General features: G+C 38.3%; 1 protein-coding gene across 1 annotated transcript; it reads left to right on the top strand.

The window, feature by feature from the left end:
* The first annotated feature begins 613 nt into the window (after positions 1 to 613).
* LOC111577165 (AFG3-like protein 1) lies at positions 614 to 13809 on the top strand. Its single transcript, XM_023283294.3, has 17 exons — positions 614 to 818; positions 4752 to 4842; positions 4966 to 5025; positions 5120 to 5238; positions 5755 to 5904; positions 6008 to 6082; positions 7562 to 7686; positions 7778 to 8051; positions 8246 to 8383; positions 8544 to 8697; positions 8785 to 8892; positions 10082 to 10207; positions 10365 to 10475; positions 10864 to 10979; positions 11094 to 11294; positions 11498 to 11692; positions 11870 to 13809. Exons 1-17 carry the CDS (start codon positions 705 to 707, stop codon positions 12095 to 12097), a joined length of 2385 nt encoding a protein of 794 aa, XP_023139062.2. The 5' UTR covers positions 614 to 704; the 3' UTR covers positions 12098 to 13809.
* The last annotated feature ends 323 nt before the right edge of the window (positions 13810 to 14132 follow it).

Below are 14132 nucleotides of genomic sequence, written 5' to 3'. Positions count from 1 at the left end.
CAGTAGTCAGTAACAGATCATATAAATACTTCTTTATGTTGTGGAACAAAAGTCAAAAGTCTCAAATAAATGGAGATGTGCATGTACAATTTGCCATCCAACGGCAAAAATGTGATTGACATTAGGATTTTATATATAAAATGCAGATTTTTTTCATATATCATGCAGTTTGTGAAATCCAGTAAACCCTATAGATATAGTCATGTAAGTGCTCCCTTATGTTGTGGAGCAAAAGTCGTAAATGTCTCAGAAAATAGAAATTCTTATGTGCAAATCCCCACCTAAGCCCAAAAATGTCAAAGAAACCAATCTTGGATGCCTGCAATTTTGTGGTGTCATACATAGACTGTATTATATAGATAGATAGATAGATAGATAGATAGATAGATAGATAGATAGATAGATAGATAGATAGATAGATAGATAGATAGATAGATAGATAGATAGATAGATAGATAGATAGATAGATAGATAGATAGATAGATAGATAGATAGATGCATAATATAGCCTATATAAATAATCTTTATTATACAGTCTATGGTCTCACAGCCAGACTGTTACGCAGCACAGAAAAAAAAATTGTAACACAAATCTCGCGAGACTACGCTGATGTAAGGCTCGGTGCTCTGTGGTTCTGTGTGTGCTCATGGTTCAGACGGACTGGATCCTCCGGTGGTGAAGCGTCCTCCCAGCGGCGGATAGGATGGGTCTCCTCTCTGTGAGCGTCGGACCCTTTCGGAACCGGACGGTCCGGACGTGGAGCCGAGACTTATCCACGATTTCTGCTACTTTTCGCAGCTGCGTGGCTCCAAAGTCGGTACGGTGACGCTGTTTTTGTAATTATGTCAAACTTCTTGGTGATTTTTCTCAAAATAAATGAGTGTAAACTTTAATTTCCAGCGTTGGTTAACGGTGTTTTGCAGGAATTTGAGCTGTGGAAGTGTGTTAAAGTTGTGTCGTGGGAACCGCAGTTTTCCTCAGCGCAGCCAAAAAACCACCGAACAAATAAACTGCAGCAGTGTTTATGTATCATTCCTCGGCTGTTTACTCTCCCACGGTGCGCTATGTCCGTCTGATAATACGGTTTATGGGCCGGTTTCCTCTGTTTCACAATGTTCTTTCTGGAGGGGGTGTGTCTGTGTTATGTAGTGGACAACAGCAGGAGCACATGCTTCATTCATTCAGCTGCATTTCTTATTTAAAACAGCTTCAGCAGATCCATGCGTGGAATTGTACATATCAAAGTACTGCACTCACTTAACAGTGTGGTTATTTTTTTTATTAATTTCCTTTAAAAATGAGATTATCTCGGTTGGGTTCACTGGGTTCATTGGTTCGCATCTTATTCTTTAGTCTTGCTTCAGTAGCTTTAGGCATTTCTGATAAAGCCAGTGCGTCAAAGAAACTCGGCATGCAAACTATGCACAGGCGACTTCTGCAGGAAGGAGGTTTTTATAAGTGAACACTGTGTTCCACATCATGTTCTCTATAAAATTTACTCGGTATTTCACGTAGACGCCCCCCAGAAGCTCCAGTTTCATTACGCAACGCACAATTGGCTGCCATCTGTGATGCTGGTTTCTATGGGAGGGATCCTGTTGACCTATAGGACGGAGACTGTACTTGATGTAACAAACCACTGAAACGTGTGTAGGATAGCTCAATGTGATCTGAAAAAGGAGATGAAAATTAGGATATACCCAATTTATTTCTAGGCGTTTATTGGACAGATGCTGATCTTAGAGAATCACCTACAAACAATACAAATAACTTGAACTACCTTCACTGTAAAAAAAATTAATAATAATAATAATTGGAAAAAAGATGTGGTCTAACAGCAAAGTTGCCAGAAATACATGTTAAAACAATGCATTACTATTTAACATCTAACATTTTAAAGAAATGCAAACAGCAGCAGTCAAAAACTAACTGTGGAAATCTGGCAGCAATGGTGCCAGACAACATATTAAAAACAGTAAAATATTATAAAATTAAAAAAAGAGTATTTAAAAAAAAAAGCAAAACTCTGAAAACCTGGCAGCAAAAGTGTTGGAAAAATACCATCAAAAAAAGCAAAGAATACTGTAACAAAAACCTGTTGAAAAGTACCCTTGCTGATTTTATGAATTATCTGCAATTTAACAAAACAGGGGAAACTGAAAAAAATACTGTTTATTTTACTATATATCATCATTAGTATAGATTTTTTTTTCATTCAAATTACAGCATATGTCTGGAAAATAATTATCTCTTTGTTTGATTGAAATGCAGTGAAATTGTGTAGTTTTACAGTGAAACATTGCAACAAATTACTACCTCTAAAAATACAGATTTCTGATGCGGACATTATTTACAGTTTTGGCCATGCACTTTTTAAAATGTTTTTTTAATGGTTAACATGCAAATTAAAACCTTTTCTCTGGTTTTGCAAATTACTATCCATAATTCAACTAAAATAACAATAAATTGTTCAAAACCTTTGGTAAACTGTTTTAGAAAACATAATTTTTTTAAATGTGTTTGCAGCCTGTCAGAGTAGACTAGCTGCTGCAGAAGAGACGAGGAATTTACAATTTACTTCCTTTTTTATATAGATGTTACTCAAAGTGGACTAAAACATTAAAATGAGTAACATAACTATATAAATGCATCTAGTATGGACATTTTGAAATCATTTGCTAGCTGTTCGTCACAACAGACTGCAGTGAACATCGTCAGATGCTGGTAGGCCTTCAGTTAATAAGATCAGGTTTGTTGCTTAGTAAGCCTTCAAGTGGATACTTATGTCATTAAAATACACAGAGTATTGGCAGTATTATGTTAAATAGTAAGTCATTTTATCACTTGAGATACAAATGTCGCTCCAATCAGACCTCAAATTGTGCAGCCCTGATGTTTATGCTGTGTAACTATTGATGGTGGCGTTTATTTGAACCCTTAGATCTTAAGGTGCATTCATTCAAAACAGCCTCACGTTGGCCTCAGTCAAGCAGGTTAGTGATCTCCATGCACTCTCAGTCCATCTGGAATGTGCTCAGTTTGGGAATTTATCCAAGCCCAGCCTTTGTTCCCATTAACCCAGTGCTGTGCAGCTCCTCACACTAGGATCAGCGGCTTCATATTTAATGCTCTGTTAGTGCTTTATGTATTTATGTAGGCAGGATAAAGGGCTTTCAAGGTCCCACATGATGAACATCTGTTTTTATTGCCTTTTATGGTTGGTATGAATTTGAAGATGTAAAATATAAGCTGTTAAGGTATGACCAGGTTTATTTCTGCCATTCCTCAAGCACAGCTCCAACTAGATAGCCTCCCAGCTAACGAAGTGAACAAGAATTCGACCCATGTTCTGTGTAACATCTCACTAACCAGTTGTCGTTGAACTCAAACACAGACGGCGTGTTCTTCAGGAAGACGGATGGGAACAGCAGCAGCTCATTGCTTTTCAGAGCGAAACAGCCCGAAAACCATTAGTTATACAGTTATGCAGATGAAATGAACCATTTTTGCAGTATTTCAAGCTGAAAAATTGAAAAACACACCGTGGGGCCACATGAGACTGATTATTTTTTTGAAAAGGGGGAACAATGGGAACTTTGGGAAGTTAGATCAGTTGTCTGTTTCATGGACTGAGTCACAAAGATGTGCACCTATATCTAAGCAAAACTTTGCCTCTGGCTGTTGGAGACTGTTGCTGTGGCCAATACAGATAGAACTCACCCCATCTAGTCTATGCACCCACTCCACTAGAGGCATAGCAGCTTTTTGATCCTTCTTCAAGATGCATTTCACTCCAGGATCTATGTTTAGCTTCAAGCTGGACCTCAAAGCTCACTATTGCAAGGCACTAAGGTTGAGTGTTTCTTTACCTCCACTGACGCATGCAGTTAATAAGAGACACTGTATCCCCATAGTGAGGTATGCTTGATAAAGAAAGACTTAAGGTTATGACCATGATCCTGATCAGTTCACCCACCTCGTCTGAAAGAACAAAGAGGCTGACACAGTGTCCAACTTGTATGTAGGAGGATGTCAAATGCGTGGAATCCCGCCATTGTAGATAGTAGATAACCAACAAAGACACATCAAAATAAAGATGTTGCACGGATTAAGTTTTTCTTTATTTAACTCGTACATTATTTTTGTGCTTTAGCCAAATATACTGGTAAGTAGAGCCAGACTGATGCATCGACAGGCATATTCAGCTAATTAGAATGATCTCATTTACACTGGTGTGGATGTGAATGCAGATGTGCAAAACGATTAAGAGATGCAGAGCCGGAAACAGCAGCAACAGAAAATGTTTTAGTGCACAAATCACCATCAAATGTTGATTTCAACAGTTGTGTGGTAGGAGTCATTTTGGTCAAATCCAAATTAGTTTTTAACAGGAGAATAAGAATAATTGAATCATCTGTTCATATACACTGAGGAAAGATATGTAAGTAAGTGCCATGTGAGCTTTCTAGCAACTGTTGAGTGTCTTGAATAAGTGAGTTTCTGTTACAGCTTTTCAATTACTTTATAAAATTAAGACACAGTACAGTGTGCTCAGGTTTTAATAAGATTTCAGTAATCCAGTAAACAGCCCTGTTTGGAAAAACATGCAGCAGAGCAGATTTTTCATATCAGCATGAAAACTCAAATGCATGTACTTACATTTTTATTATTTGGATTAGATGTAACATACTTCATTGGTCTTTTTATGGCCCTGCCTTCACCTCTAATATGTTCATTGTCTTTATTCCAGAGGACAGCACTCATCCAAAGGAGATGTGGAGGACCACGTCAACACAGTTTTCCACTGACCCGGTTACTCAGCTCAAACAAACCACCAAAAGGTAGTGTACCTCTAATGCTGTTACACTGTAGGACAAAGTTAAATGAGTGCACACAGTGACCTTAATCTTTCAGGTCAATGTAAGGCGCATAATTCTTCTGTTCTCTGTGTTTAAATGATTTAGGTTTTGAAAAGTTTTTTCCAAAGAGTGAAGAAGGCACCGGCGTCAACAAATCACTGGAAGGTAAGAAAAATATGTCAAAATTAAGAGCAGTGTGTGCAAATCCGTGTGTTCTCAGCTCTGCTCCAGTGGATGATTGTTTCATTTTGCTATTTAGATGAGAATGCCAAAGAGCAAGAGTCTCTTGGAAGGGAAGAGCGGAACACAAGTGATGATGGGGAGGACCGAGGAAGAGGAGGGAAAAAGGAGGAATCACACTGGTGGACACGCTTTCAGGTGTGAATCGTGGCCCAGGTTCAGGTTGTTAATACAACTCATTTTAAAGTGAATCTTACTAAAATAGTGGTGTCTGGGGTCTATAAACATAAAAGAGAACACTGATTTACTCAGTAGTGCAAGTTAAATTTGCATTCTCTATTATATATCCTTTTGTGAGCGTCCTTTTTTGAATGAATATTCAGATCAAAAAAATTCTAACGGCTATGATATTACTTTTACAAAATGGTCTAGGCCATATGATTACATCTCTTTCCATTGTGGAATGTCTCTTTTATTACATATTTTCATCATATCTAACATATCTTTTGTTAGTAGTAAAATTTAATGGGTTCTCATCAAAAATGTTTATGAAAAATTTATGTTATAATATAATGTCAGATTTTCAGATACCCAAATTAATATTTAGAACACAGGTTGATGGAATCATCTCACTGCTGTGTGCCTTGTTTTTCAGTAGAAATAAATCCTGTAATCAGTTGCTCTCTCTCTTACAAAAATGTCTTTTTCTAACAGGAGGATTTTCCCCTCGATAAAAACGCAGTTTGGAATCTTGGAGTCGGAGCAGCTGGCATGGCTTCAGCTGTTCTGTACTTTAACTTCAGAGAAAAGGGGGTCCAGATCTCCTGGAAGGACTTTGTGCATCACTACTTGAGCAGAGGCTTGGTAAGAGGTGGACATTATTGTAGTTGTGGTATCTTAGTAATATGTGCATCTGTGTTTGTGTTTGCAGCCCTTGAACCAATTAGCTCTTGTGTTCTTTACACAGGTGAGTCACCTGGAGGTTGTCAACAAGCAGTATGTCAAAGTATTTCCTGCCCACGGAGTAAACACATCAGAAGCGGTTAGTCACATAAAAATCCAGTTTTTACTTTCTATTTAAAAATTGCATGTTTCTTTTTACATGTGCTTTAATTGTTTTTGTTACTCTAATAAAAGAATAGACATTTCTGAAATACCAAAAGCTGTAGCTCTTAAAGACACGAGTCTCAGCAGTCATTTCCTTCCTTAGATTTTGGACTCATCTGATGAGTTTCCTTGCTTTTCTTTTCTCCACTTCTCACCTTAAATGTTGTTTTTCTTTCAGAGTAAATCTTGCGAAGCTGAATCTTAATAGTCTTTCTAGTGCCTGAGCACTTTTGTTTGTTTATAGTTTCAAATAAATCAGGATATGGACATTTTGTACTGCAGACATTTGAGTTACAGCAAGAAAAGCACATGAGCAGCTAATAACACTTCATCAATCTTTTCCAGTAATTTGTTGCATACAGTGCATCCATGAATAGAGTTACAGTTCCTATGAAAAGTATTCACCCCCCACGAAAGTTTTCACCTTTTATTGCTTTTCAGCATTGAATCATGATCAATTTAATATGGCTTTTTTGACAGGAAATTACAGAAATTAATTTTTATGACAAAGTTAATTAATTAAAAATATTACCAATAAAATAAGTGGCTGTAATTCCAGCTTTCAGCCTGTGTGTATAGATCCAATTAGCCTTTCACATCTGGAAACTGCAATTTTACCTTGATTCTTCTATTTAAAACTGTCAGGTTACACAGTTATCATAAGTAAATTTCCCAGTCCATCCACTAATTGTCAGTTGGATTGAGGTCTGGGCTCTGACTCAGCCACTCCTGAGCAATCATCTTGTCGTCTCTAAACTATTTCTGTATAATATTAGCTATATAATCATCGGGTCATTGTTGCTGCATTCGTTTTGCTCTCTACTGATAAGCATCCCCAAATCATGATGATGCCACCACCATGCTTCGCAGTGTGTTTGTGATGATGTATAGTTTTTGGTGTCTACCTAATGTAGCGTTTAGGCTGATGGTCAAAAATCTTAATTTTGGTTTCTTCAGATCAAAGTGACTGAACGAGGCACATTCACTGCACTCAGATGAATTCCATTTCACTAACTGTGTGACTTGACCAAATGGCTGCACTTGTTGAATTCTTTGAGTCACTTGAAAGGAGTAAATACTTATGTAGCCACTTATTTTACAGGTTCATTTTTAATTAATTGACAATACTTTGTAGAAATCATTTCCACTTTGACATGAAATAATATTTATTTGTTGATTTTTGTTTCAAAAAGCCAAATTATCTTGACCATGCTTCAATGTTGAAAAGCAATAACGGGAGAAAGCTTCCAAACAGTTAAGTTCTCTAAAAGGCACTGTAGTTTCACTTGCCATCTGGTTCCTTGCTGTGCACCCCAGACAGCTGCAATGCAGTTGGGGAGTCACTCAAATAGCTGAATAGAGTACATAAGCATATACAATATGTTATATGTTTTCTGTTTTCCTTATGTTTCAGAACTATTTGTGGTTCAACATTGGCAGTGTGGACTCATTTGAACATAACCTGGACATTGCTCAGCAGGAAATTGGTTGGGATTCCACACACAAAATCCCTGTTCTCTACAGCAGCGAAAGCGATGGGTGAGAATATATAACTAACGATACCAAAGCAGCTTGACCTTTATGCCAATGTGGATCCTGTTCTAATGTCATTTCTCTGTAATATCCACAGGACACTTATTTACACTGTTCTCCCAACGCTACTACTGGTTGGCTTTTTAATTTTCGCCTCACGGCAGGGACCAATGGCAGGAGGCCGCGGCAGTAGGGGAAATGGAAATCCCTTTAGCATGAGTAAATCCAAAGCCAAGATAGTTAAAGACAACATCAGCGTGCGTTTCAAAGATGTTGCAGGCTGCGAGGAGGCCAAAGTGGAGATCTTAGAGTTTGTCAACTTCCTGAAGAATCCACTTCAGTATCACAGCCTGGGAGCCAAGATCCCAAAGGTGTGTCATATTTTATTAATGGATGAATCATTGCTATTGAACAACCCTATTCATAGCCCCTCACAGATATTTAATGGTCATTTAGTGGTCCTATACGATAATAATCTCATCTCACACACTGCAGTGAAGACCTCCTGGAGATAGAAAGCGAACATCACAAATGCTACCTTCTTTAAGGAACATATTTTTTTCAGGGTGCAGTGTTATCGGGTCCACCTGGTACTGGGAAAACCTTGTTAGCAAAGGCCACTGCAGGAGAAGCCAACGTCCCCTTCGTCACAGTCAATGGCTCTGAGTTCCAGGAGATGTTTGTTGGCGTTGGCCCAGCGAGGGTCAGTACTAAGCTATAAATACAATTATTCTTTGGATCCTTGACTGTTGCATACAAAAATAGAAGTCAGTCTACTTTTAGTTCCATAGGGAATTAATAAATTCTGATTTGTAATTGTGTTCAGGTTATTCATGTGAATCCTGTTTTCTGTCCTATATTAGATAAGGGATATGTTTGCCACAGCTCGGAAAGTTGCCCCTTGCATCCTTTTTATTGATGAGATTGATGCAATCGGGAGGAAGAGGGGCAAAGGGAACGTTGGCGGTCAGAGCGAGCAGGAAAACACTCTCAACCAGCTGCTTGTGGAAATGGACGGTGGGGAGTTAGGTCATCTTTGACAGTGCTCAGACATTTTCCTGTTCGTGGTGCAACATTTCACAAGTTCTTTGTATGTGTTTACAGGATTCAGCAGTAGCACTAACATCATCGTTTTAGCTGGCACAAATCGAGCTGATATCCTGGATCCAGCTCTGATGAGGCCTGGACGCTTTGATCGACATATATACATGGGTAAACTATAAGCATTCATTTGTTGTCTACCTTTATTGTATTGTACGTGTCCCTTCTAGTTTTTTAGCATCAGTTTCTAACTGTTATGCATATGTCATCAGTTATGATGTTCAAGGTTATTGAGTTTGTTTTCAGCATTCTATTCCTTTTGCTCCTTGGGACTTCCCTTGAGTGTTTTTGTGTTTTGTTGATGCATTAATTTTTTACCTCCGTTGTTTACGACTAGACACCAGACACTATGCGACAAATGCAATTCACTAGCTCTAATATGCATGCAGACCAAGACTTAACTGTGTTACTTTATTTGCCAGCTTTAGTGGAAGTGCTGAGCTTAACCTTGTTTAGACTCATATCTTGCACTAACTGCGTGGTTTTTGTAAAAACGAGTCTATTAAATTTTTGTCTGTTTTTTCCAGCCTGTTCACCTGTTATGTCATCAACAGCATATGTTGCACACTGTGTGCTTTTATCTTTGATTAAAATGGCAGACCTGTTTTTGCCTGCAAAGATCTAATTTGCTTGTCGTCAGCACTGCAGGGTGGGTGCACTGGGCGGTTTTCTCTCTGACAAAGAAAACAGGGTCAAAATGACCGAGCTGGTTTTCTATAAAAGAAGGATTAGATAACTGGAGGCCAACGTGAGGGATGGGACACATTTAGTTTCTCTGGTTCTCTGTTCTTTAGTCTGCCTGCAGTTCCAGGTAAACAACTGACAGTCAGATGAAGCTGCTTGAAACAGCGGCAACTAATTTGATCAGTAATTAGTTACGTAACGCATTACATCATAGTGTTTTGATAATGAAAAAACGAAAACAAGTAGATTTCGTTTTCATGAATAATGGGTTGTGCTTCTCGTTTAACAAGTTTAACCTTTGCTTCACATCTCTGTGGTTTGACTTGAAGTAATCCAAAGTGTACAGACAACCTTTGTTTATCTCGATGTGAACTGGCTGTAAACGATTTTTAGTAGCTTATTGAAAGTAAGCAATGCGGCATATATCCCTTAAAGAAAATGCATGTAGAAGAAAAAAGCAGAATGATGAGCTTAATGATCTTCTGTAAGGTCTGTAACATTGTAATGTAGGTCAGAGATAATGAAAGGATATTTTAAAAACCTTGGCTGCAATGCTTGATGTCCCAGAAGCATTTGATATAAAAATGATGACATGCTGGTTTCTTCTTTTCTTTAGGTCCACCAGATTTGAAAGGCAGGGCATCCATCTTTAAAGTGCATTTGAGACCTCTGAAGTTGGACTCCAGTATCGATGCCGAGGCTTTGGCCAGGAAGTTAGCTGCACTAACTCCAGGTTTTACTGGTAAGACCAGCAGATGTGTGTTTAGATTCACATACAGAATGTGCACTACTGAGTCTAAAAAAAAATATATATAGTTTGATTTCTGCAATTTTTGCTGATGCTATTCCTGTTAACATCAGAGTCTAACTTACCTGTAATCTCCCTTTGTGTGTCTCAGGAGCTGATATTGCGAGTGTGTGTAATGAAGCAGCCCTGATAGCTGCACGGCACCTCAACCACCATATCAATACGAAGCACTTTGAGCAAGCAGTAGAAAGGGTTATTGGAGGTAAGTTTAACAAGCACATTCCTGCACTTCTAAGTAATCTGACATCAGTTGTGTTCAGTCAGTTCAGTAATCAGGCTAGGTAATTATAAAAGCAATGCTCAATTTTAATATACGCTCCTTTAATATGTAGCTTTGATCTCAGTTATTAATTGATTAATCAATCTGACATTATTGTTGTAATTTCAGCTTTTCTGTTGGCATGTTATTGTAATTATTCCATTCTCAGTGAGACTATACTGGGAGGCTGTACTGCTTACAGTGGGATTTCATGACTAACTCAGCGATGAAGTCTCTCGTTCAGCATTTCAAAGATACTGTTCTCTGAGCTCCATCTACTGTACAGAACACACACAGTGCCTTTTTGATGAGACGTCCGTCTTACAATCAGGTTTGGAGAAAAAGACTCAGGTGCTGCAGCTTCCAGAGAAGACTACTGTGGCGTATCATGAGGCTGGGCATGCTGTCACTGGCTGGTTCCTTGAACATGCAGACCCACTACTTAAGGTATCACTATCTGTGCTCATTCTGCAAAAGAACAAATCTTTCTTTTTCTTTGCTTTCTACCGTCAATTTAGTAGGTTCCCTAATAATTATTGTGGTTATAATGTACTCTGTTAGGTGTCCATTGTTCCTAGAGGGAAAGGTTTGGGTTATGCACAGTATCTACCCAAGGAACAATACCTGTTCACCCAGGACCAGCTGTTTGACAGGATGTGCATGATGTTGGGGGGTCGAGTGGCCGAGCAGGTTTTCTTTCGTCGAATCACCACTGGAGCTCACGATGACCTCAGGAAAGTCACTCAGTCTGCTTATGCCCAGGTGATCACCACACTTCAGAACAGGTTTATACTAAGAACTTTGCTGTAGCCAAACCAGATTTTGCTCAGAAAATAAGACACATCACTGTTGTTAGGTGTGAAGTGAAAAGAGAAGAGAATAATTTTACAAATGGAGGATAAAGACTATTACTGACTGTAAATGTTACTTCCCTCTCATAGCAGTCATTTCTCTTCATGTTTCAGGTTGTACAGTTTGGAATGAATGAGGCCGTGGGTCAGGTTTCTTTTGACCTCCCTCAGCAGGGCAGCATGGTAACTGGAAAGCCCTACAGTGAATCTACTGCCCAGCTTATAGACCAGGAGGTCCGCTTGCTCATAGATTCTGCCTTCAAACGAACACTTCAGCTCGTTATTGACAAGAAAGAAATGGTGGAGAAGGTGTGAACTATTTTCACTTTGTAGAGAATGTTTCAGCTACATATCCTGCTTTGTATTTTGAGTAATGGAAGAAAATCCAGAAGACTTCAATCAAAAATACCAAATGCATAATAATATTTGACTGCTATAATTTACTGATTATAATGCTTGTTTAACATTGTTGGTCATGCGTTCCAGGTGGCAAAACGTCTTCTAGAAAAAGAGATTCTGGACAGGGCTGACATGGTGGAGCTGCTAGGACCACGTCCCTTTCAAGAAAAGTCTTCATATGAAGAGTTAACTGAAGGCTTGGGTCAGTTTGAAGAGGACACCTCGCTTCCAGAAGGGTTAAAGAACTGGAACGAGAACAAAGGAGATGAAAAACATCCGCAGAGTCGACAGAACAAATCAGCTCTTTACCTGTAAGGGGACGTGTGCCCTTAAGGTAAATATTCCATTGCAGTCATTTTTTTCTAAAGTGCCGCACCATCTGGTCCAGACTGCAGCCTGTTTGGGCTCTGATAGTGGTGCATCTCACTGACAGCCTCAAGACGAAGGATGGCGATGTGTTGCACAGGTCTTTCATGGCCGAGACAATGTAACGTGCAATTTGTTTTTTTATCATAGTTTTTACATGATATTGCAGTTTCTATCTTTTTGCTGGAGGTGCCTTGTACAGCCTTTCCTTCCACACTCGGATGCAACCTTAGAGTGCAAAGACCAGCAAAGATGCTGCACATGATCACTCAAGGTCAAGGTCTGCACAGGTAGCAAGCTGAAACTGAAAAAAAAAAAAGATTTCAAGAATATTTGTGTATTAGCCACAATGCAGTGCCTGTGTCAGAAGCATCGACACAAGTTCAGTCTTATTCAGAGGCTTATGCTTTTCCAACCTTGCTCAGTTTCAGTTTGAAAAATACATTTAGTAAGCGTGTTTCCAGTGGTAGCCATAAATCCAATGTGTTGGTGACTAAGTGTGTAGTATGTGCTTTTCATTAGTGGGGAATCCTGTTTTTTCTTTTCTATTCTTTGCCAGACATTTAAACTTTCATATTACTTTCAGACTGTTTCTTTACACCAGTGTGCAATGGAGGCATTGTAGCACATTTTAATCCTATTTCAGTCTTCCTGCAAAGCTCAATCTCCCTAAACTGGTTGTCATTTATTGATTATTAAAGACAATTATTTTTAATTTTGGTCTTTTCACAAATGAGAGCTGTTACATGTTGGATCACATGCACTTGTGGCTGTTTTCTCTTTTCTCAGTGTCTCATAATGATAAGAGTCAAAATTTATATACTGTAGATATCAAAACTATCAAAGCTTGGTAGTTACTTTAACGCTGGGAACAACTGAGCTCAACATGAATCAAATACAAGCTTTTAAAAAATGGCATCATGCACTGCTGCAGCTTTTGCTCTAAAATGGATTTTAAACTTCACTCACTCATGATACCTCACTGTCTTTTAAAATATCTTCTGGGCAGGTCATTGATCATTGTGCTTTTGCTATACTTAGTGTGAATAACAGAAATGGGTGAGGACTGGTGTGCCGTAATGCATTTGTGTGGCTTTCTCTCTTTCAATAACTTAAAACTCTTTTGTTTATAATTTATTAACATGACAAGAAAGCGCGTTTTTCTGGAAATCTTTTTTGCAATCAATTGTTGGTTACATTTGTTGAGCCAAGAAATCTTGATGACTTTTCATGTCGCATTGCCATTTCATGTGTTGAGTAGCACTCCTCAAAGGTGTTGGCATACACTTTTATCTAAATGTTAATGGTGTCTAAAATACTCTGCTGAGTAAATAGCTTTCATACAAAGCATAACTTGAACTGATGCCTTGCATTATAAGCAGTGTGGATTCTTTTTAAATTTTTACTCAGGATTTCCGGTAACACTTAAAGGGCCCCAACCAGCATGACATCTAGATGATGAAAAAGATTAATAAACTATCGGCATGCTGGTTGTGTATCGGTGTATATAGTGACTTTGTGTCTGCCTGACAATGTACTGTTTTTGATTGATGAATATTTCTTTATATGTCTATTGATTTTATTGAGATGTGAAGACAAATGAGACATGAAATGTGAGGCTGTTGTGGCTCACAACAGGAATAAATGGTTTTTATATTTCACTGATTTGTGTTATTTTCATTTCTGTGTCAGACTCTGAAGGAACAATTTAATTTCTACGAATGCAAGGATACTATGATAGTTACTTTTGCTTCACTGTTTTAACCACATACTGCAGTCTTGTGCAAAATCTTCAAGACTCTGAGGTTTTCACTATTTGCACAAATGATTTTAATAATTTAGACACTAAATTATCCAAATTCTTTAGTTTTAGATCCAAGCAGTTGTTGTATTACACAAAGCAGAAATATTGCTGTAATTAATGCTTAAATTCAAATAAATGTATAATCTTTGTAAGGGCAGACATTATTGCTTTCACAAAAAG

Source organism: Amphiprion ocellaris, chromosome 1 (assembly GCF_022539595.1).
Source record: "Amphiprion ocellaris isolate individual 3 ecotype Okinawa chromosome 1, ASM2253959v1, whole genome shotgun sequence".
NCBI classification, from domain to species: domain Eukaryota; kingdom Metazoa; phylum Chordata; class Actinopteri; family Pomacentridae; genus Amphiprion; species Amphiprion ocellaris.
The sequence above is the reverse complement of the archived record's forward strand: the minus strand, read 5'-3'. Positions and strand labels throughout refer to the sequence as shown.

Coding starts and splice junctions, on each gene's coding strand:
- LOC111577165 (XM_023283294.3), top strand. CDS start 705: ATGGGTCTCCTCTCTGTGAGCGTCGGACCCTTTCGGAACCGGACGGTC. Junction 819..4,751: donor GCTGCGTGGCTCCAAAGTCG/GTACGGTGACGC, acceptor TCTTTATTCCAG/AGGACAGCACTCATCCAAAG. Junction 8,698..8,784: donor GCTGCTTGTGGAAATGGACG/GTGGGGAGTTAG, acceptor ATGTGTTTACAG/GATTCAGCAGTAGCACTAAC.